The following is a 23,621-nucleotide window of genomic DNA, read 5'->3' on the forward strand; positions in this document are numbered from 1 at the left end:
ATAAATGCATGGGAATTTAGGTGAGCAGAATTGCATTAGCAAATTGGAACTTGACCAGGACAATGTCTTCACAAAATGTTCAGGTTTACATTGTACCTGAGATGTTTGTTTGTTTCATTAGAGAAGCCATATGTAAGAAACAGAAATATACCCACACATAGCTGTACAACACTCATCCTGAAATTCCAGACACTCTCCCAGAGACTAGTACATTCCTCAAATTGTCAACTTTGACCTGTGGCCATTTCATTCACAGTAATTATTGTTACCTGGTTTGGTATTCGAACAAAGTTTGTATTTGTGCCCTAGTCAGGTATTGAACACAAGACACTGGAATTAGAAATGCTACTATATAGGATCTTGATTTTGAACAGTGTTCAATGAAATCACCCCCTCCCTGCCCCAAAAAGAAGCCCTACTGAAATTGACTTGAATAAGGACACTGATCCATTGACTGAAGGACTTTAAACAAGGGGCATTTTTAAGTCACAATACATTAAGAGTCATATCCAATTCCTAGGATTCTCTGCTCTGCTATCCTTCCATGTCCTTTGGATTGTCCTCCCTGATATATAAAAGACTGTTGTAACTTTTAGCTGATACACAAAACACTTCCTTCCATGTAGCTCTCTCCGATTTATATAAGCTACATTAGTTTGAAAGCAAGACAAATACATGAAGCATTGCATAATCCATTGCTTCTGAAACAGTGGCTTTCCATATAATTTTTGTGTCTACTTGACACTTTGCTGTTTCAAGAGATACTTTGTAACAAGAGATACTTTGCTGAACTGATGAAAGACATTTTTTGGGTTAATGATCTTGGTCAACCATGGAATCCTCTCTACTGAAGTCATATGAGGACTTGCTAGGACTTTATATGTTTATTTTTATTATAAAGGGCTTAATTCTATACTATTATGATCAGCAGTTTTGCTATATAAAATGCATTCAGGAAATGTTTGGCAGCTTCTAGTGAACTATTGATATAGGGCATGAGTGAGGGAGGAGTGAATATTTTTTATTTGAAAACCAGAGAGAAGACAAAAAAAGAACCTTGAATCTAAACACCCATGAATTTCATGGTTTCACATTCAATCCTTGGAGCTAGACCTGTTATTACCATGCTGATTCTGTTTTGGATCTGAAGCTTAAAGGGCTCTTCAATTTCTATTTCTAATGCAGGGAAAATCAATCCTTGCTGATGGAAATTTTACACAATCAGCTGAACTTGCAAGGTTTCTGCCATTCAAGATGGAGGTTCAGAAGAATTAAGATAACTTCCTTCCTTTCTATTTCTGTAACAGTTTAGCTTGCTCATTCACTTCTTGGTTGCACACAAGATCCAAAATGGAAGTGCCAAAATGATGATATTTCTGTCCTGACTAACGCAGAAATAACAGAAAATTCACGAGAAAGCCCTTTCTCTGAAGATTTACTACCTGATTCTGCAGGCTCAGAGAAGCGTCTGCTATTCTGAGTGCTTATCTGATCCCTCTCCCTCCCCAAATTTTAAGGAGAGAAGGGCCCAATCTGTAGATTTGGATCTGGAATTTGAACTTTACACCCCCCAGATTTGGGGTATTCAAATCTGAGGTGAATTTCCAGGCATACTGAAGTCAATAATAAAACTCCCATTGACTTCAGTGGGGCCAGGATTTCACTTCCTGGAGTTTTGCTTTGGCATAATATAGAGGAAAGGGCCAATTACACAAAGTGGATCCATATTTGGGTCATGGCTGTAATCAGTCTCCCTTCTAAATTCAGGATGATAAAGCATTGTTATGCAACAAGGATGGAGGTACCAGGACCTACTTGAGCTGCAAGGCTTCCTGCCACCCAAAAATGGTGCCAGAAAAGAAGGCATTTGTAAGTCCAAAGCCTGTAGTTTTTAACTCAGATTTTGCTCAGTTCTGACTGACAAACTCCTACTGACTTCACTGTGCTTCCTGATTTGCCACATTGTTTCTATATGTACGTAATGCCCATTTCGGCTCTGGCACCTATAAACTTTCTGTATTCCTGTGACTGCAATGGAATAAATTCATAGGCTTGATTTGTGAATATCTATTTTTGTTTTTAAAATTACAGATGCACCTTGGTCCCACAATTGTAGGAAACTCTTACCAATTTGGGATGAGCTGGGCAAGAAATATGAAAATCATGAAAACATAATAATTGCCAAAATAGACTTCACAGCGAACGACATCCAGTTAGTTATGCTAGACCGCTATCCATTCTTTAGATTCTTTCCTGTTGGATCCAAAAACCAGGTGAGAAGCATTCAGTGTGTGTGCACATCACAATGAGTGAGTATGTGAGAAGGGTGCTGCAAAAGTGAGAAGAAAATGTTGGTCCTTATCTATTCACACATTTTTTTATGGAGCAACATGTACTCACTTCTGTCAGGAATCGGAGCTTAAAGGGCAAAATATTTGTCTACAGCCCTCACCTACAAGTATCATGTTATAGTATGAGCCCATACTAGACTTTTCACAGACCTGGACTGATGAAGTTGATACAGCCATAGTCTCTGGTGGCTTGAGCCAACACCTGTGCTGTCCCGGGTTCCAGTGGTCCTGGACTTTACGGGATGTTTGCAGAACCCTAACCTTTAAGAGAACCTACAGCCATGGGCCCCATGCTAAACCCTAAGAATGGATTCTTCAGGGGATGCTTAGTGTAATTCTCCTTAAAACGCCCCCCGCCCAACTCAGGCCTTATTTACCCCAGTACTTTGTTCATCTTACCTGTTTGAATGGTTTCTTTAACAGTTTGGCTTATGAAAATACATTTACACTGTCTTAAAGGCCATATCCTCTGAGCTTTTCAAAAACTCTTTTCTAGACAGCTATGACAATATCACAAACCACAGCAGCAGCAAATTCAAGTGCCTCTTAATATAAAATAAAGAATGGCTGCTATTGCTGATTATCTTTAGAATATGCAATGTAATGTACCAGCATGTTGCATAATGTTCTAAAAGTATTGATGCAAGAAAGGACAGAAGAAATAGAAATATATTAACCAAGTAGTCATAATCCTCCATCCACTGGGATAATTTAATAGAAGAGAAAACACCAGCTCTGGATCAGAGAAATTCAATTCTATGATACGGTTATAATTAAAACATTACTCAGCTTTTCACTTTTCTCCTCATGCCCAACGTGTAAATTAAATTCTGAGACATTTGTACTTGTCCTTATTTAATCTCTTAGGGAGAGATTCTTCCCTTAGACGTGCATGCACAACTTCTAGTAAACTGAACGGCAGCCCTGTACATCCCTACTGTGTTTGGCCTTACTGTGTATGTTCTACATCCCTCTTGCTTAGCAGTTTTCTGTTCAATATTCTTTTTTAAAACGTATTGACATTTTGTTTTCTAAAAAACTGAATGAAAAGTTGGCACACCAGGTTCTCACCAAATTTTATTACTAATTATCTATATTGTGGTATTGTTCTGAGGCCCCAGTCAGGGTTTAGGGTCTCATTGTGCTAGGCACTGAACATGCACAACACAAAGTTAAGCTCCTTGGGTTCAGGACCTACAATCTCATCCTGCCACATTCCTGCTTTAGACTGGAGTTTGGTGCCCAGATGCTAAGCAGATGGACAGAGAGAGAGGAGCAGGAAATACATGGCACACTTAGAAATATTGGCTCCTTGCAATATTTCTGTGGTGTTTATCTCTCTCGCATGTTAGGGATGGGAACTAAATACTAGTGTGACAAGGGTCAAAGGAGATTGCATGTTTCCCCTCTGCATCTTCTTCTGCATGGGTTAGTCTGTCTTCTCATGCACCAAATGATCTGCAAATCTCTTCTCAGAACCTATTTCTCCCTCATCGTCTTTCAGATGTGACTCTTGTATGGTTCTAATACCAGATGAAAATCATGCCCGCACTGAGAGGACACTATGTCTGAACTACTGTCTCTGTGTTCTGTCTTGAGCATAAGCTCCTTGAGGCAACAGCCACATCTCTGTATGTTTGTACAGCACCAAGATGATAAAGCTCTCAACAAACAGCATAGTAATTACAATGTTTCATGAAATGCCTGACCCCCAAGACAAGGATTTTGTTGGTGTCAGAGGGTTGGTGGGTCTATATCAGAGTCCTCTCTACCCAACACCTTTCCTTGTTAAAGAATTAAAGATAGGAAGAGCTCTATGCTGGATGAAAATAGTACTTTCTGGATGTCACTTTAACCTCACATTGTGGGGGAAAATATTTGGACAGTAAAAATCCTTGAGATAAGAATTTTTCTTCCAGATAAATACCACAATCCCCTGACATCAGGGTGCTAGAACATGTTCTCATTAAATCAATGGGAGTTTTGCCATTGACGTCAATGGGAGCAAGAGGAGGTCCTTGTTTTCTAGGACTAGGGTAGAGAGGATGTCATGGCTTCCAACCACCATAGTCTCCCTCAGGCTGTCCTTAAAGGATTGTGATAAAGCCACCAGAAAACTAAACATTACTGCATGCTCTGCCCCAGGCCAGTTCAGCTGATAGTGTGCAATCAGACACTCTCTCACAATACAAAGGCAGTTTTATGGAACACCCACTTTTTCTCTGGGTGGGTGTTCTTCTCACCCACTTTTTCCATCAGCTGTCCCTCATTCAAACATGCCTTTAGATTTTGGCCATTTAAGACAGGATTCTATTTTCATCAACATCACTGACAAAACTCCCATTGGTTTCAATGGGAGCAGGAGGAGGAGTAAGTCGAGAGCTGCTGGGGGCTCCATATTTAGACAGCTAAGTAAATTGCCTGATTTTCAAAAGTGCTTACTCAGGGATCTGGTTTTTTGAAGTCTTGGCTTTAATAAAGATTTCTTTATTCTAACAAGTGAATAGTGTCCATTGACTTGAAGGGGAACACTTTGCTGTTAAAAGCAATCAGCCATTATACTGAGTCAGAAAACTCTTAAATCCCCTAAGTAAATATAGAGAATTGAAAAAACATAGTTGGCATTTAACCATCTGATGGGGATAGTTACAGTCGGGGCTGAAGGAACATGGAGATATTTCATCGGCTAACACCCTCAGAAGGAGCAACTTGGGGTGCCATGCATTATTTGAGATCTTTTGATGAAGCAGACTGACTCCCCGTTTGCTGTGTGCAAATAAAATATAATTAGCATTTTTCAGATGGAGTTTAATGCTGACATCTGTTTTTGTTTTTGGCACTGAGACACACACATTTATATCCTCTTAAGAACTGAATGCTCTGAGATATGTTGAAAATTCTCCCTAGTTCCAAACCCCAGGAAGAGCTTAAGAAGGCTGTTTATCTCACTTCGAAAACCTTCAGGCTCTGAAACCCTGCTGCTTTAGCTATCATTGATTACCTCATCAGAGGTCACAAAGACTCAAGATTTTTTGGAGAACGTTTATCTTCTCTGTAGGAGTCAAATAACTGTTTTGTTCAAGGAACTTAAAAAAACCAAGCACGTTTGAGAAAGCATAACTTAAAGGTGGCTGTGTATTTTCTTGTCATATTCAAACATTTTTAATGCATGGGCCAAATGAATATCTGGTGTGAGTCTACTGAAATCACAAGGAAACGGAGGAATTTTGCACACAGTATTTTGAATTTAAACAGGACAGATCCTCCACTGGTGTAAATCAGCACAGTTCCATTTATTTCAGTGGAGGGAGGCCAGTTTACACTATCTGAGGTTCTGGGCCAGAATGATTAAATTTGCTCAGATCACAAATGGACACTTTTGTGTCAAGCAGATACAATCTTACACTACAGTATGGCTAAAAAACAAATTTACAATCTTCCTTAGGCTTCTGCAAGCCTCTAAAATGGTGCTGTAACCAGTGATTTTTGGAGAATTTTAAAGCTCTCAATGTGAATGATTTTTCTTCCAAACTCCCTAAACAAACATTTCAGCAATACATTCTGTCTTAAGACATGAAGTATTCTCCATGGTCATCAAGCATAGGGAAATTAATACTTTTGTTCATCTTCCTCTTGTTCCAGTTTAATCATTCTAGGTGGAGGATTTCAAAGCCATCTAATGGTTTTGGATGTCCAATTAAAACACTTTACACAGCTTTGAAAAGCTCAACCACACTCTTCGTGGTCTCTATTCCACAAAAATGCATGCATCTGCTTAACTATACGCATCAGATGTCACTAGTTGGAGGGACCCAGGCCTAATAAAATAAGGGACTTTCTTTCTGTGGTTTGAGTGGGATACCCTCTTTTCTTATCACAGGTCTTTGTATGTGTTATCTCCTCCCGCACTCCCAATATCCAATTAGCCTTAGAATTTGTTGAGTCTCCTCCATGGCTTTCCAAACTAAATGCAAGAGTCCAGAGTCTGATAAACCTGCATAAGTCAGAAATCGCTGTGTACTGTAGTCAGATTTCAGACATTTTATGCATAGAATTATCGGTTTTTTACACTTCTGTTCTTTTCAGGTTGTGGTGTATGATGGGGAATACACCCTTGAGGCTTTTACTGAATTCTTAGAAAAACAAAGCAGGCCAAAAGCAGAAGGAACAGAAAAGGTAAAGGATTTGACCTTCTACTCACCCAGTCACACCTGGGTTTACAACACATGAACCTTCTCTTCATGATTCTCATGTTACAGTCTCGGAGCCAAGAAGCTAGTGGACCACCACACTGGGCAACAGGAAGCAATTACCATCTGGGCAAGAGAGAACTAAACTTTAACTGGGTTTTGAATTTACAAACCAAAGCCTCAGCCACAGCTGGTTTGGACAAAAATTGGAAAAGCTCCTATCCAACTCCCATTTTATCCACTCCCATTAAGTTCACTAGGGCTTCTCTCCTTTCCAAGCACTGTGGCAGAAGTGACTGCAATGCTTACCTTTCCCTTTTGTGATTTGGATTTGACTATAGCCTGGATTACCAATCACAAGTTTTGGTGTTCTCGACTCTAACTTTCTCCTGGGTTTCACCTCTTGCAGAGCACACTATGTATGTGGAAGATGCCCCTTATTGACTCAGTTGTACATTTACATGTATTTCATTATGAAAGAGTTAATTAATGACAAATAATATAACAACATGAGACTCACAATACATATAGAAAACACTTAGAAAAGTGATTGTAGAGTCCTCACACCCAATGTCTGCTGAGAAAGTATATGCAAGGACTTCTTACTGCATAATCAGCCTTTCACTGGACTCAAGGGCCTATTCTGCCAAAAAGAATGAGGAGGCTGGAGCCCAGGATAACTGAAGTTGCCCTTTAAAGGTGCAGGGAAGCAATGAGATGGTGGATGGAGAAATACCTTCACTGAGGAACGTGATTCACCCTTCACTCAGGCTCATTTCTCAGGGTTTACGGGGGGGGATCGATGACTAAGCAGCTTGTTTTGGGAAGCAGAGCATCCTCTCCTGCTGTACACATGGGGGCTGCAGCTGTGGTGAATGTTCTCCAGTCATGTGTTTGAAGTAGGGGTATGAGTCACATTCACTCACTCTCCTCTGTGCTGTACTACAGAGCTGTGTGCATGCTGCCATTTCTCTCAGGCTGCCTTATGTCCCTTTAAAGTATATGGGCTGCAGAGTAATTGTAGAGCCAGTCTGGGAAACACCATCCAAAATGTGCTTTGCACTGCTCGAGGGGGAATGGTTGGCATTAGCTCACCTGCTCATGTTTGCTATTCTTATTGAATGACATCCAAATTTGTCCAGCATAGCATTGCAGGATACACTACGTCTTTTGCATGATACACGGCTTGACGTGCAAATCCCCTGTTGGAGCAATTCTTTTTGTTCCATTACTGGGGCAGTTACAAATAACAAAAGAAAAGGGCAGTTCTTCTGAGGCTGCATAAGAAATGACTGAGAATTATCTCTACAAGATTTTTAGATCTGCCCATGCATTAATGCATTACATAGTGAAATTGACTGTTTTCTCAAGACCTTATCAGAATTTTACACAAAGGGCATCTCATCTAAGCTTTGCGCAGGGGCTGATGAGTGGGTGAGAGATCACATTTTTTGAGATGTAAAAGATCAAACTCATCTAAAGTTCCCATAATATTTTTAAAGCCAACAAACTTTTCAGAGAACAAATACTCGATTCTCTTTTTACGAGTGGCTATCATACAGAACTTCATTGGTGTATTTTATTTTTTAAAGACTCCTGGAGAAAGCAAAGAGGATCTCACGAAGGAAGAGACTGTCATAAAACAGAAAGAAGAACTTTAATTCCACAGTGAAAGGAAAAGATTCCATATGAGGATATCCTGAGGATGAGGATACACCACACAAGGAGAATTTGACCATATCATGAGAATAGAGAGATGCTTCAAAAAATAAAAACAAGAAAATAAAGAGAGACTACAAATGTCACTGTCTAGCTGTGCATCATTTCTCTTTGGAATGTGACTTTACTGGCATTTTCCCCCTAACCTGGGATCAGTGTCTCAAGTTCTTAAAGTAATCTTCCATTTTGCCTCAGAAATGCTTTTATAGTCAGTGTGTAACAGGGCTCGCCCACCACACCTGTCTTTCTCTGTGCACAGAGCCTGCTTGGAGACTCTCTGCTTGCAACCACCACGTGTAGTTTATTTAGTGTTCCCTTGTCACTTTTACAGTGTTGCACATCCCCTGATCTACAACAGCACATCATCCTCAGCCTTTTAAACCAAGGAGAGGTTGAAGATTTCTCTTGGGACTCACTGACAGCCTGCCTCTCTTGCCTTCTCTTCCTTTGGCACTTCTTTTCTGTGCCTTTTCTATTTGCTGGGAGAATGGGTTAATTAGCCCTGTAGCTTTTGCCAGCCCATCCCTAAATTTATCAGTTTGGCAGAACTACCAGTCATGTGTCCTCCCATTGGAGTTGCAGTGACTGGGCTGTTCAGGGGCTAGCTCAGGGGCTGTTGGCCAGCAGTCTGTCACACAGTGTCACAAGAGAAAGGGTTTAGGCCCTCAAGAACAGTGTTTCTCAACTTTTGATACCAGGGACTGGCTTGCTGCCTTCCTAAACTATGTCAAGGAGATCTCAGGGACCAGCACCGGGCCATGGACTGGTCATTGTGAAACACTGATGTAGAAAACAGGGCAAAGATCATTCATCATAGTATCCTTTTTGAATGAAACCTGCCCGATGCTCATTCAACCCATTGTTCCCTAGGTTGCACTGGTGCATCCCTAATGTCTTCAAGAGAGAGGGGAATTCAGCACCATGGGAATGGAGCCAAAATTAGAACAAATATCTGGATTATTTTAAAAATAAGCACGTGCAGCTAAGGATTGAGAACCAGATTTTTAAAGGTGTCTACAAATGCACGTAGGGGTCTAGTGGAATTTTCAGAATCTCCTAAGTCCCATTGAAGTCAATGGGTATTAGGTACTTTTGAAAATTCCATTAGATATCTATGTGCACGTTTAGGCACCTAAACACCTTAAAACTTTGACCCCGTGCCTTTAGTAAGAACACTTTTTTGTGGGATTTTGGCATTTTTTACTTCCTATCATGGCTGGAAGCAGGAAGCATAGAGGAGCATGGCAATTAAAAATAAAGTAATTGGGGTTCAAAAATATGAACCATATTATACATCTACAAAGGTTCAGACATGAGTCAAGTTTTGGTCCTTTGCAACTCTTCGCAGTCTCTTTGGACTTAATGGTCTTGAGTAATTTTGTATAGTCTGCACATTTTGCCATCTTACTATTTATCCCTTTTCTCAGATCATTTATGAACATGTTGAACAGCACTGGTCCCAGTACAGACTCCTGGGGGCACCACTATTTACCTCTCTCCATTCTGAAAACTGACCATTTATTCCTGCGCTTTGTTTCCTATCTTTTAACCAATTACAGATCTATGAGAAGACCTTCTCTCTCATCCCATGACTGCTTACTTTGCTTAAGAGCCTTCGATGAAGGACCTTGTCAAAAGCTTTCTGGAAGTCTAAGTAAACAAGTAGCATCCTTGTCCACATATTTGTTGACACCCTCCACAAAGATTTCTAATAAATTGGTGAGGCATGATTTCCCTTTACAAAAGCCATGTTGACTCTTCCCCCCCCCTCCCATACACAAATGATGTTCATCTATGTGTTTGATAATTATGTTTTTTACTATAGTTTAAACCAATTTCCCTGGTACTGAAGTCAGGCTTACCAGCCTGTAATTGCTGGGATCGCCTCTGGAGCCTTTTAAAAAAAACCTGGTGTCACATTAGCTATCCTCCAGTCATCTGGTACAGAAAAGCTGATTTAAATGATAGAACTACTAACTGTGGTATGTAAGCTGCTCTTTCATATTTGAGTTCTTTCAGAACTCTTGGGGGAATACCGTTTTGTCCTGGTGACTTATTGCCATTTAATGTATCAATTTGTTCCAAAACCTCTATTGACACCTCAATGTGGGACAGTCCCTCAGATTTGCCACCCTAAAAAGAATTTCCCTCACATCCTCTGCAGTGAAGATTGATGCAAAGAACTCCTTTAATTTCTCTGCACTGTCCTCATCGTTCTTGAGTGCTCTTTTAGTATCTCAGTGGCCCTGCTGACTGTTTAGCAGGCTTCCTGCTTCTGATGTACTAAAAAAAAAAAAAAAAGAAAAAGTTTTGGTATTAGCTTGTGTATCTTTGACTAGTTGCTCTTCAAATTCTTTTTTGGCCTGCCTAGTTAGAGTCAGAAGACCTAGGTCCTATCCCATTCTCTGCCACTACCTTCCGGCAAGTCACCTCATTTTTCAGTGCCTGTTTTCCTCTACCACCCATTGACTGTCTTGTCTATTTAGATTGTAAATTCTTAGGGAGGGGGCCAGTACCTCACTATGTGAATGTATAGTGCCTACCACAAAGGGGCGCTCACCTAGGTTGGAGATTCTAAACACTCCTGTAATAAAAATATTTATTATTATTATTAACAGAAAACCCATCATTAGAGGATCTGAGAGAACAGATGAAAACAGAAGAATAAGGAGATACAATCAAATAATCTTATCATACTGAGAGGGAAAATAAACCCAGGCAGGCAATTTGTAACATTTGCAGCAAGATGAAATTTGAATGGCAGTACGTGCAGATACTGTACCATACAAATCTACCTAATCCAGAAGCTATAAAGGTTTAATTCTTTTCCCCATAGAAAAATGAAACACATGCCACCTATAGCAATCTCTTTATTGGAAAATGGGATTATAATTCAAGATAACAAAAAATTAATTTTCACTGCTCCTACCCCCTGGATATGAAAACCAGTCTTGAAAACAACCATCGAGCCCATTATAAGGTACGGGATTAATGCAATATGATTCATCTCGATGAATGACATATTCGTGTCTATTAGAGCTAATATCTTGGGTGTCAAGGGTCCAAGTCCAGGCTCCCACTCTGAGAAAACCTCATCAAGTGAAAAGCCAGCCCAACTAATACTGCCCCACCTGCTCCTGACTCTCCCCCCTCTTTGTGGAGGCGTGTTGCAATGGTGGGAGTGGGCATGGCTGGAATGCACTACCCTCCAGGAATTCTGGGCCAGCAAAATAGCCTGAAAGGCCATTCCAGCTGAGCCCCGTAGGTGCTCTAACTTGCGCCTGGGGACTAACAGGCCACTGGTAACCTCTCGATTGACAACTCTAAATTCTATGGGAGTACAAAACAAGAAATTATTTACTTTGCACAGTGAAACACCAAGATTTATTGAGAAAGAAAAAGATTACACCTCATGAAATTTAAATTAATAAAATGCACATCTGTTAATTGTAAGTTTCCTTAAATATATGATCATATACTTTCTTGCCCCAAAAAGTTGATATATCAATATAATTTAAGTATAGTTGTTACTTTAGTTCAGTAAATGTCTATGCTGGCACATCAGGATGCTCACAGTTAAATGGTTGCCTATAGTGATCAAAATTACATTTCATATTATGAGGGATCAGCAGCTGTGTTAGCAACAGAGGCCATGCTACGTATTGAGAAAACGTTTGATGGTGGGAATGCATCCCAGTTTGTCTTGCTGCTGAAGAGCTGTTATGCTATGCTTACAACAAATGCTACCAATCCTACAAAATATTTGATCATTCAAGATGGGGATGGATTAGAGAATTATTTGCAAAGAATCTTACACCTTTCATCTGCAGCACAAATTCCTATTCAGGTCAGGGCAAAGTTCTGTCTATCTTAGCCATTTCTAGTGTGCCCATTGCTATAACATCTGCATTTCAAAAAGACCCTTAAAACACAATGAAGTTGCATTGCGGTATCAGAGACCGCTACCTCACCTTTGCTCTCCCACGCTATAGGAATCTCATCTCCTTCCCTGAATGGGCTCCAAAGTGGCTTTAAGAGACTAGTGGTACATTTTTTTAAAGTACCTAAGTGACTCAGTAGCCTAAAGCCCATTTTCAAAAGTGAATTAGGTGCCTATGTCTTATTGAAAGTCAGTCAGTCTCCTCTGCCATCCTTGCCTTTCCTCATCTCCAAGCACCTGAGTGTCCTGCTCAGTTGATAGCCACCAGATTCTACTGGGTTGCTTTCTCACAGTGAACCACTCTAGGCTTTGTATTGGTCCCTTCCCATCTCTGTCTTGGCCTGGTGAAAAGGAGAGTGACCAATAACAGGGTCGCATCAGTAGAACAGGACAGGGAAAGAGACAGGATGGAACAGGACTTGCTGCACCCTATGAATCCCTACCTACTCCAATTTCCCAACAGCCCACTGTTCTCTGCATAACACCCTCCAGTGGCAGCATGTTACACTTAAGAAATTAGCTAGATCTCAGATGACCTGTCCTTGGGGACTGGCTGCTTCCCTAACGGTGAAACCAGTACTAAAATGTTTTAACTTAAAAACACAGTTTAAGTGGCTTAACTATGTTAAAGCAACTCATTTTCCAATGCATGCCAACATCTGGTGAATTTGGTACACAACTCTCATTACATCCTATTTATACTATGGCACCCCAACCTTCACAATCCAAATTCAGCCCTTAATATTTTGAAATCTGAATTTTTATTGGAGAACCATTATATAAATCAGTCTGACTTTTACAGCTGTCTAAGCACACAAGAGTATACTGTAACCGTGGTAGAAAATAGCATCTCAGCTCAAGGACAATTTTCCCTTGAAATGCTTAAGTCTGTTGGAAGTTAGTCTTGTTTACCTCCACTGCAAAATTAGTCTCTGAGGCTAGCACTGAAGCATGCAAGCCATTAAGTGTATTTATGACAATTAGAAATTGTAGCTCACTGATGCATTTTTACATTATTACAATAAATATTGCTTTGTAATCCTGCTAAAGGAGCAGATTTGCTCTCCATAGTCTTGCTTTGGAATTGAAAGTCATCAGGCCACTGATGTAGACCCCAATTACCTTTTGCATTTGGGACCCATTGTCTGCAGAGCTCAGAGATGCTTATGCAATTATAATTCACAAGCGTCACATTCCTTAGGCCTGGTCTCAACATGAAGTAGCACCGGTTTAACTAAAAGTGTGATTTTAAACCAATTTATCTAGATTGGTGCAACTTTGTGTGCATGGACATTCTTAACTCAATTTAAACCTGATATGTAAGTTTCCAGGGGAAAGTTAAACCTATATCACCAGTTTTAAACCAATACATAAATATACATTAAAAATGACCCCATGCAAGTTTGTGTATATACAAGCCGTTAGAGTCAAGAAGGTAGTTATTAAGCAGATCAGTTTGAAAGTAAGACTCATTGCAGCACTGTTCTTGTTTCTAAGATGATCTAGTTAGTCATATGAAGTAGTGAAAACACTAAAATATTCACCAACAGGAATATCACACCACATAACTACTTAGAAATGTACGCATGAAGTATATGGAAATTTATAAACATATAAAAAAACGAAAGTTCCATATACTGTTGCTAAAGAATGTTGAATGTCACCTTTCCTAAGGCTATAAGGAGGTCTCATGTGTCTTGCAGTGAGTGATTCAGCTCACAATTTTGGTAAGCTCCTTTCTTCACTTGATGTCTCCAGAGAAAAAGGCATGATGGCCCAGAATTGATAAACATTCAATAAACACTCAAATGCACAGAAACTAAAATAATTTCTAAGAGATACGTATAGGGCATAATTATTTTCTCATTTACTTCAGTTTTATACCAGCTTTTCCCCTTAGGAGTTACCCCAGCATAAAACAGACCTGAAACAGAGACAATTTTTATAGCATGTGCAACATCAGAAAGTGCAAAAATAAATTCATAACAAATATACTGAAAGTTCAGACACAGCTTTAACGGGAAGAAGTGGAAACACTACTTTACCACTTACCAGTTGAGATAATTGTATTAGGTTTGGATACGTGCAAAAGTAAGAGTTGTTTGTTTTTCAACAAGACATACAGTGTTTTATGAGATATGTGATGTTCCCCCTCTCAGGTTTGCATGCTTCTTGCAGTGCTGCTGGTACCTGGCATTATGGCTTTCCATGCTTTCCCATAATAAAGATGAATATCAGTTCTGGAGATGTGTTCTGTGTATGAAGAATTAAGTAGCACAAAGAATAGAAAATTATGTCTAAAAAGTGCCAACACTCCTATTTACATTTATATTATCGGGGTAAAATGTTAGTATAGAAATAATTGCATAGTGTGTGGTTTTCCTCTTTTTTTCAGAGAATGATTTTTTTGTGTTTCTTAATATTTTTCTTTATGGTTTTGAGTAAAAAGATAGCTCCTAGATATATTTAGTATTTTTCTCACAAAGGATCCCGGTTATATTTGTACAACTCCACTTAGATGCAGCCACCTCTGAGGTGGAGGGCAGGAATCAGTAGGCAGAGAATACTGCAGGACATCTGGGGGAGAAAATCCTGGCCAAGGCTTGACAGTACACATGGATAGCAGGATTTACCTATAGAGCCAAATTGTGCTCTCAGTTACAACTCTTTGAAGACTGTAGATTGCATTGGTGCAAGTAGGAAGAGAATTTGCCCTTTAGACTACTGCATTTAGTAATTACTGCATTACCTTTCACATGCAGAGTTACTGCACTTAACTAGCACAGTCACAACATTTTCTGAGAAATAAAACTGAAATAATTGTCATTACTGTCATTACTAACTGAATCAAACTAAGTTTTGCTGCTAATTCTTTTAGTCAGAATGAAGAGACTGTCTTCATGATCCTCCCTTGTTTAGATCCAGAAAGATATAATTTCCTCTTCTGACTGGCTGACTTTGAGGACATTTGGATCTGTCTGAAGTTTTGATTTTGCCAGATGCTAAGTTATGTGTACGCTTAAAGATTTATGCTGCGGCTGGGATTGTCAGAGGAGGTGCCCATCTCATATTGATTTTCAATGGAATTTGTGTGCCTGACTCCTTAAAGCTCTTTTAACAATCCCAGCCTATATGCATAAAGTCTAACTCCTGCTTGCCTTATCCACTTGACTATACATGCCAACAAGATGTAAAGATTTGGCCTATAAATTGTAAATATTTAGTTTAGGAAGTTTGATAAAAGAGGACGGATTCTTCTTCTCTGTTACTTGATGGGGTCGTGCAGTGTAACGTGGAGTGGAATTTGGCCCAAAGCGTACATTGTTTTAAAAAGCTAATGAGGTATGAAGACCATGATTGATTGTAACGGTTTGCTGATAGGATGGGGAGAAGTACATAATAATTTTAAACTCTGTTTTATGGAAATGCAATACCTTTTAAAATTAATCTATCCACTGAACTTGTGGCAATGTTATTCGTGTGTCAGAATTTATGCCCAATCCCATGCACAGGCAATTAGTAGTTTTCATACATATTTTTTTACTGACAAAAAGGTGTCCTGATGGATTTAGAGCGCTCATGCTTCATAACTACATCTAATATGCTTGGGAGGTAATATCTGAGCCAGCCTGGTTTTTTCCAGTGGCCTCATAGCAGACATTTCTTCTGCATAGATAAGATGGGTCTCTCTCATCAAACAGAAGATGGTCAAATAAAAGGTATTACCTCACCCATCCTGCCACTGAAATAACATGTCATACCTTCAGTGTACCCATAGTTTACGTTTTCTCTTTGTGAACACTAACCGTAACAGATAACAGTTACAGGTGCTTTGCTTATAAATATATTCTCTTCAGATTTCCAGTTCCTTTCAGGAATTGGTCCTTGACCCAGCAGTGTACATGGAACTTCTCAAGTAACAAAAGTTAAGCACACGTGTCAGCAGCTTTGCTGGATCAGGGCCTTAGCTGTCTGTGCATGGCTATAATTTGCATCAGAACTTGGTACTTTTATACACCAGACTGACTTTCCCCACTTTTAGTATAATTCAGATCTAGTTAACATGCCATGAACAACTGCATAATAAGCACAATCTGTAGTCAGTCATTTCTACCTCCCCCCCCCAAAAAAGCTTTTTGCTGCATTTTGTTCAAGCTCTCCTAGGCAAACAGATAAATATACAACTGCATCCAGTAAGCAATAAATATTAATAAAGCATATAAAATGGAGCTTTATTGCAAAGCATTTTCCCAAGCACAGCTGGCAAAAGTACCCGTGAATAAATTCTGATTGCTTGCCAAAGTACAACACAGGTAGCATCGTAATTAGTCAGCAGAGACAATAGAATTTGTATGTTCAAACATTATTGCTGATGCTTAAGCCTATATTAATTGGCTGCTTTGAAAACTGACACGATTTGGGAATTACATCTAGAATTTAATTTCCTTTTCATGTCATGTTCTAAACAGGTGTTGGTTGGTTAGTTGGTCTAAGAAACAAAATATATCACTGGAATTATAGACTGGACGCAGACACTGGTACTGAGTAGAATCAGTGCTTCTGTGACAGCAATTTACCCCACGATCATGTTATACGAGTCTCCAGCAGATAGTTCCTTGAACTAGTAATATAAGGGACATATACAAACCATTATCTCCTTTGTTATGGCTTCAAGCAACATATCTTGGGTGCTCTTGTTCCTTAATAGTTTAGGAATCGGTTCCTTTGGTTTGAAAATGGAGGGACTGCTTTGCTTAAAGCTACCCTGGTTTTTTTGGTGCTATTTATATTGCCATTATCAGCATTTTATGCATGCTTTTTTCAACTTCCTGCATCCTTTCTTGAACACACATTTGTCAACAAAGTATGGAGAGTATAGCAATAAGCTAGCATTCCAATCATTGCCAGACAGTAAGCCAAAGGTTTTAAAACATTTTCATGGTGTATACCCACATATCCCAAGACTGATTTTGCCCCTATATATTTCCCTTACTGAAATAGGGATTTGTTCATACAAATGTATGAGGTGAAATCCTGGCTCTGCTGAAATCAATGGGAGTTTTGCCATTGATTTCAATGGAACCAGGAATTCATCCATGAATTTTCTGTTTCCAGTTGTGGTGGAAGCCTCTTAGCACAGTCTATCTTATACTGTTTTACTACTGGTTGTACAGTAGTAGTGGCTACCTTTGGGAAAGCTTAAGATTTGTAGGTGGCAATTATAGCATTTATGACAGCAACAGTGACAGTTAGCTACCTTCCCACTCACTTTAAACTAATATTACTGGTCCAGATCATACACCTTAATCCACTGCCTTCCTTCGCCCCTGAAATCCTTTACTAAAACAATTTGTTTGACAGAAAAGACTTCCAAAGGACCTTTTGTTCATTTGATGTGCATTATTTCCCCTGCATTTCCCCAGTCTCACTGCTGAGTTGAGATCTTTGGCACTGAGGCTTTCGTTTACAGGCCCATTTACAAACAGAACCCAGGTCATCTGAAAATTTCAGAGACAGAAGACGAAATCTATCTGGATAGATGTGCTCCCTCAGCCAAAGCACTTGATTCACAGTAGAAAACCAGTTTGTACTGGAACAATCATTAGCAAGTGTGAGTGCCACTTAGAAATGAACAAATGCTTAACACAACAATAATATATCATAAAAAACATTCATTTCAATAAAAAAAGTGAATTTGCTTTGACACCTTTTGTAACCCCCATCTATCCAGTGTCTGCAAACATTCACAGAAGTTCATTTACAATAGTGCTTTTGGGATGAGTATCTGAACCATGCATGAAAATATGCATTCATGCTGGAAGTGTCCAGATGCTCACAAGATATATATGTGTGCAAATAGTCACAACTTTATAAACAGGAGGAGGGGCTTGAATAAATCACTAAATATTTCTGTCATCCAATCAAGAAACAGAAACAACACCCAGTATCTTAGGTACCCAATCACAAATAGTAAATTGTAGAACTATGAATAACAAAGACTCAAGGCAACCATTTCAGTGAATGGCTTTGCAAGTAATAGAAAGGCTAAACATTGTTTGCCTAAAACATTTGTCAGATCATTTCAAAAAATTATCAGATTTGTAAAAATTGAAGCATGTTGGCAGATAATGTTAACAGAAACATGGCCTGTATTTACTGAATAAAATGTTCATTGCAACCTATTCAACTAGTTCCAGTTGTAATGGTTTAAAACGTCTTTAACTGCTCTGTTAATGCCACCTGCTGGCAAATTGATAAAAGATCTAGTTTTGTGTGTTTATTTCCTTGCAAGGTTTGCATAAGCTTTGGAATAGCACATTGTAACCAGGGATCTACAGTAAATGTATAGGCACCAGTAAACTGAACAAAAAAGTTACCTGTTGGGGAACATGAACTATACATGCTGCCCATTCCGAGGAGTCCACTGATCACAAGGCCAGCAATTTATTCTTATGAGAGGAAAGCTTAAGAAATGAAGGCCCATTGGTTCCCTACAAAGCTATTTCTAAACTACGTAACTGTCAGTGCATTTTGCAATAAGAGGGAACCAGGGACTCCCAATTCATTAGCACAAGAATTAGAACTGTTCTGAATACAATTTTTTCCCTACTCAAAGTTCTGACATTTCTAAATTGATTTTTGTTTCAAACTGCAACAAAAAGTCAAGACGTTGAAAATTTTAACAAAACAAATTCAAAAAGTTTCAAATTGGAATGATCAAAAAAAAAATATTCAATGTTTCAAAATTACATTTTTCATTTCAATTTGACATTTTAAAGTGAAAAGGATGGTTTCATTTAGAAATGTTGACTCAAAATTAACATTTGCCCACAGAAAATTTCTATTCTGATGAAACCACCATTTTTTGCTGAGCAAAAAGTTTTCAACTAGCTGTAAGATTAGTTATTGAACTCATGTGAAACACACACACACACACACACACACACACACACACACACACACACACACACACAGAACTATGTACTACATAGACAAAGGAAGACTCCAGTCTAAGCACAGATCCTAAGCATAGGTATAACAACGCTTTGATTCAATGTTGGTCCATGAAATTTGTCTAGGCCTGTCATCAATGTACTTACAGAGTAAACTCAGGACCAGGGTAATCTGAAATGGCTTCTAGCCATGAAAAACAAAGACATGTACAGATCCTTCCTTCATGTTCACCCTCAGCTCCTATTTGATGCTAGAAATCCAGCCATTCAGTATTGTTGTAATTCCGACTCTTCTTTAGCATTCCCCTTGTCTGCTGGATCCCACACGTGCTCTCCCAAATGGTCCCCAGACTCTACCTGATTGCTCGCCTCCCTTCCTTGGTTGCCATTATCTCTTTAAACACTTCCCTGGCTGTTACTGACGCTTCTTTGGCCCTCCCAACTCTCTCTTACAGATTCAGAGATTCTGAGATCAAAAGGGACCATTGTGATAATCTAGTCTGACCTCCTGTATAATACAGGCCATAGAAGGAATTGCTTTCAGCTTCATCCTCTGCCCTCACCCTAAAGTGTTTTCAGAGATTTCTGAAAGACTATGGACTTGGGCCTACAAGAAGGAGATTTTCAAAGAAAGTAAGATCATCATATTGGCTAACCCTAGGGGTAAATTAAGGTACTTTGAGATATAGAACTTTAATTACCAATGATTACTACTCTGTAAGAGAACTTTGTCTATGTGAGAATTATTGAGTCCAAACAGTGAAATAACTAAGTATTGATTTCAATGTATCCACAATTCTCAGAGGCAGGTTGACATTGTAAATGTGAATTTGTTCTGAATTGACAATTTTATTGATTGAGGGAGTTGCATCTACTTGCACATTCAGTGTTAAGAGTGGGACTTCCCTTCCCTTTAAAAAGTTGTCATTTTAAAGTCAAACTCAAGAACATTTTGATAAGAATGTCTGCGAAGGAAAAATATTTACAAAAAATATTTAAAAGAACAGCATCTATTTAAACATCATACATTAAAAATAGAAGAGCTTAGTTTAAAGTTTAATGAATTTTACAAATATAATTTACTTAGCACTATCTATGTTTGTTTCCTTTTTACATTTTGCTCTGCTTGGCCTCAAGACAATGAAAATAGAAGTTAGGTTTTTTTAGTCAGTTTCTCATCCATTTCACTTTCTGGATGCCATGGACTAGAATTGTACTGTAATGTTTGGGTAACAAATATGTAGAGAGATATTTTAATTCACACTCATTCACACTCACAGCCTTTGTCTTCTCCCCCTATTTGCACAGGAATTTAAAAACATGGAAACATTTCTCCCAGTCTTGGATTTTGTAAAATTTGTGATCAGAAACTGAGAACAGACTGTTCCTTTCCAAATGGTAATTCTGAAACCTCCTTAAAAATAAAATTTAAGAAAAAAACCCATAAAAGTTACAGCTGGTGTAACATTGTGACATATGCAACTATCAAGAGCCTTTGCTTAAAACTTGAAGGAAATGCCAGATAGCCAAGAATGCTGGCTCTGCAAAATTCCTTGTAAAATCTGTATTTTCAGTGAAATGTCATTTCCGGACTGCCATGTGCGAAAGGAAGTAGCTTTGTATCAAACAAGCACCACAGAGAGCTCACAAGAAGAATTTTCATTACTATGAGGGTTTGTCTCAAGACTTCACTTGCTGACTAATGTTATTTTAAAACCCACAGCACATCACCTATAACTCACATTGCTCTATGTTTTCTTTTAGTCATCGTGTATGAGAAACAGTGAAGATTCTGGGCAAATTCTTTAAGGGCAATATTCACCTCTATATAGAGAGCCAGCACAAAGTCTTTATGCCCCATGTAAATCTCACTAAACACCTTATTTTGACAGCTTAAGTAGCACATTGGCTTTTTGTGCTGGCCCTCTGCACAGAGGTAAAACTGTACCTTAAGTGCTTATAACAGGAGTGACTAGTAAAACTGATTTGTACAGCTAAGGACAGCCTGGTTCATACAATGAAATTCTTGAGTCATTTCATGATTGCGTTTATTTCTTGTATTGAACTCTCCTTACAAATCCTCAATGCATACATGTTTTCATTACAAAATAGACAGGAATCAACTGACTGTGAAACAGTTTGGAAAACAATGTGACAGTTCTGTCACTTTTCCCCCTGCATTTAGAGTTCTAATCCATTTTTTACAATGAGTCATAAGTGTTTCTCGTTAACCCACTCAAGGCCACCTCTTCGCTCCATGTTTACTTTTTTCCTTGTTAGTTAAACAATGGTGCGTCCATATCCAAATATCTCAAAACTATGCTCATTAAAAAAAACCAATTACGGTTTACAGGAATCATACCCTTGGATGAATACAATACAGCTGCAGTATCGGCATCTTCAGGTCCCTCGCAGTCAGCGTCAAACTTGGCATTATCAGGCAGGTTTGCAAACTCATTTTTGTGTTATCCTCCCCTCCCCCCGGTCCCTTCACTCTAATCTAACTGATTTCTCTCAACCAATCTCACACCACTGTACCTTTGGCTGCTCTCAGGATTTAGGGGTAGGGGACTTCGAAAGATAAACCTTAGGATACATCTTCCAAATTAATGGACTCATTTTACAACAGAAGATTGTTACTGTTTGCGTCCATGTGGTGGGCATCTTCAAGTTGCCCTGAGCTTCCAACAGCAGAAGTGGTGCCCAGCTCTTTGCTATTGATTTGTTTACTCTAATTTTATTTGCTTATTTATATCTTCAAGGCTCTTCACAAGTGAAAGGACCAGACGTTTATGGCCAGAGCCTCTGCTGACGTGTTGAAAATGCACTTAGTTAAAGTTGCTTGCAATATTGGTTCACCCTTCCTCAACTCCCACGGACACAGTTTTGGCCAAAGAAGCAGGTTTTCTGCTCCTTCCTTCCTCTACATGGAGGGGTGGATACAACCCTTCATGTCAGATCTGCCATTTAAAGGTCTGTGTGGGAGTCAGAGTTTGTGTTTTCCTGCAAGAATCAGCTTTTCCCATAGACAAACACCACTAATTACCCTTTCTTCATTTCTGAATATGACAGAAATTAGCTATATTTAGTGATTATAACATTACGAGTAGGATAAGGCTTCAGAATAAACCAGTCAGCATCTTGTTCAGGAGAATCCATCATTCCTCAAAGTTTAATGCTAACAATTATTTGTTTAGTGATGAGAGAATGAGTTTGATTAAAATCTCCATCACACTTGAGGTTTGTAGGTTTCCAGCATGAGTCATCGGACAGGACAATTTGAAAGGCTTAAGTTCTATGCATGCACTTCTTTTGCTGATGCTTTTTTTCGGAATCAGTCCCAAGCACTGCTGTGTCTATTGTGTCATCATCATGCATCTTATTCACCCACAGCAGCATGGAAAAGCAGTGCCTACCTCAGAGTGGACAGCAACGAACATCAGGAAAATGTTATGGTGATTTGTGAAGTGAAGAGACTCCAAGGTGCTGGTGACAGAGGAAAAACAAGCCAGTGGATACAGAGAAGACCCTAGAAGGCTTTGGAGCACTGAAATAGATAGAAGGGAGCAGGAGAAGTATCATGAGAAGAACATGAGCCACAAGAGGGCTGGAGACTGAAGTGGAGAGGGAGAGCCTGGGAACTTTGGTGCACAGAGATAAAGGAGGCTAGGTGTGAACCCCTGGGTCCTAATCTTTTGGTTTTGTCAATCTCAACCCTGAACAGGATCAGGCATTAGGAAGAAGGGCAATTTTGGGCTAATTCTATGTCCATCTGAGGGCCAGGTCAGCCATATGCATAATTAAGAGCAGCTTTGGGGGTACTTTGAATTATGCCAGCTGGGGATTGCCAGAGAGGAGTATCACTCCGGCCAGCCTTGATCATCCTGGGAATTGGAGGGTCCTCATTTCCACAAATAATACAGCTTTGACACAGTAGAATCATGAGGAAATCAGGAATTTTGCCTGCATATCCTGCCTGTCAATGGCTGAGCCCTACCTCATGTCAGATTACAGCTCTCTTGAAGAAAACTCCCCAACCTTCCCAGGAACCTGAAGTGATGCAATACATAGGGACTTCCTATAAACAGGCATATCTGTGGGTAGATTATGAAATCCCAGTGGCCAACCTCAGAGACTCAGGTTATGACTCACTTATTTTTATATGAAAAGTCACCCCAACATAGGAAGCCCCCTGCATACGACAGGTCACAGATGGAGGATCAGCTTTCATTCCAAATCACCTGCTCTGTTATGGTTTGAAAAGAGCCCTTCACATCCAAAGGTGGATATCTGCTTGGGAGTTCAATATGCCTTTGATTTATGAATTCCGGGCTTTAGCAAAACAATTTCAGTGTGACTTTTATTGTAACACACACCTTACATGAGTGCTGGAAAGGGAACAGTCACCCAGCTAATCCCAAAAACGCAAACTACCAAGCAAGCAAAAAAATCATGTCCCTAAAATCCC

General features: G+C 39.3%; 1 protein-coding gene across 1 annotated transcript in view; it reads left to right on the plus strand.

The window, feature by feature from the left end:
* Window positions 1-8,292, plus strand: part of PDILT (protein disulfide isomerase like, testis expressed) — a 36,177-nt gene extending 27,885 nt beyond the window's left edge. Inside the window, exons 9-11 of the mRNA XM_067551020.1 lie at window positions 2,092-2,273; window positions 6,438-6,527; window positions 8,134-8,292. Coding sequence (XP_067407121.1) covers window positions 2,092-2,273; window positions 6,438-6,527; window positions 8,134-8,202 — 341 coding nt within the window. The 3' untranslated portion in view covers window positions 8,203-8,292. The remainder of the gene's footprint in view (window positions 1-2,091; window positions 2,274-6,437; window positions 6,528-8,133) is intronic.
* Window positions 8,293-23,621: the final 15,329 nt, after the last annotated feature.

Source organism: Emydura macquarii, unplaced genomic scaffold, assembly GCF_026122565.2.
Source record: "Emydura macquarii macquarii isolate MOO-44397 ecotype Brisbane River unplaced genomic scaffold, CSIRO-AGI_Emac_v2 contig_1348, whole genome shotgun sequence".
Classification (NCBI taxonomy): Eukaryota; Metazoa; Chordata; order Testudines; family Chelidae; genus Emydura; species Emydura macquarii.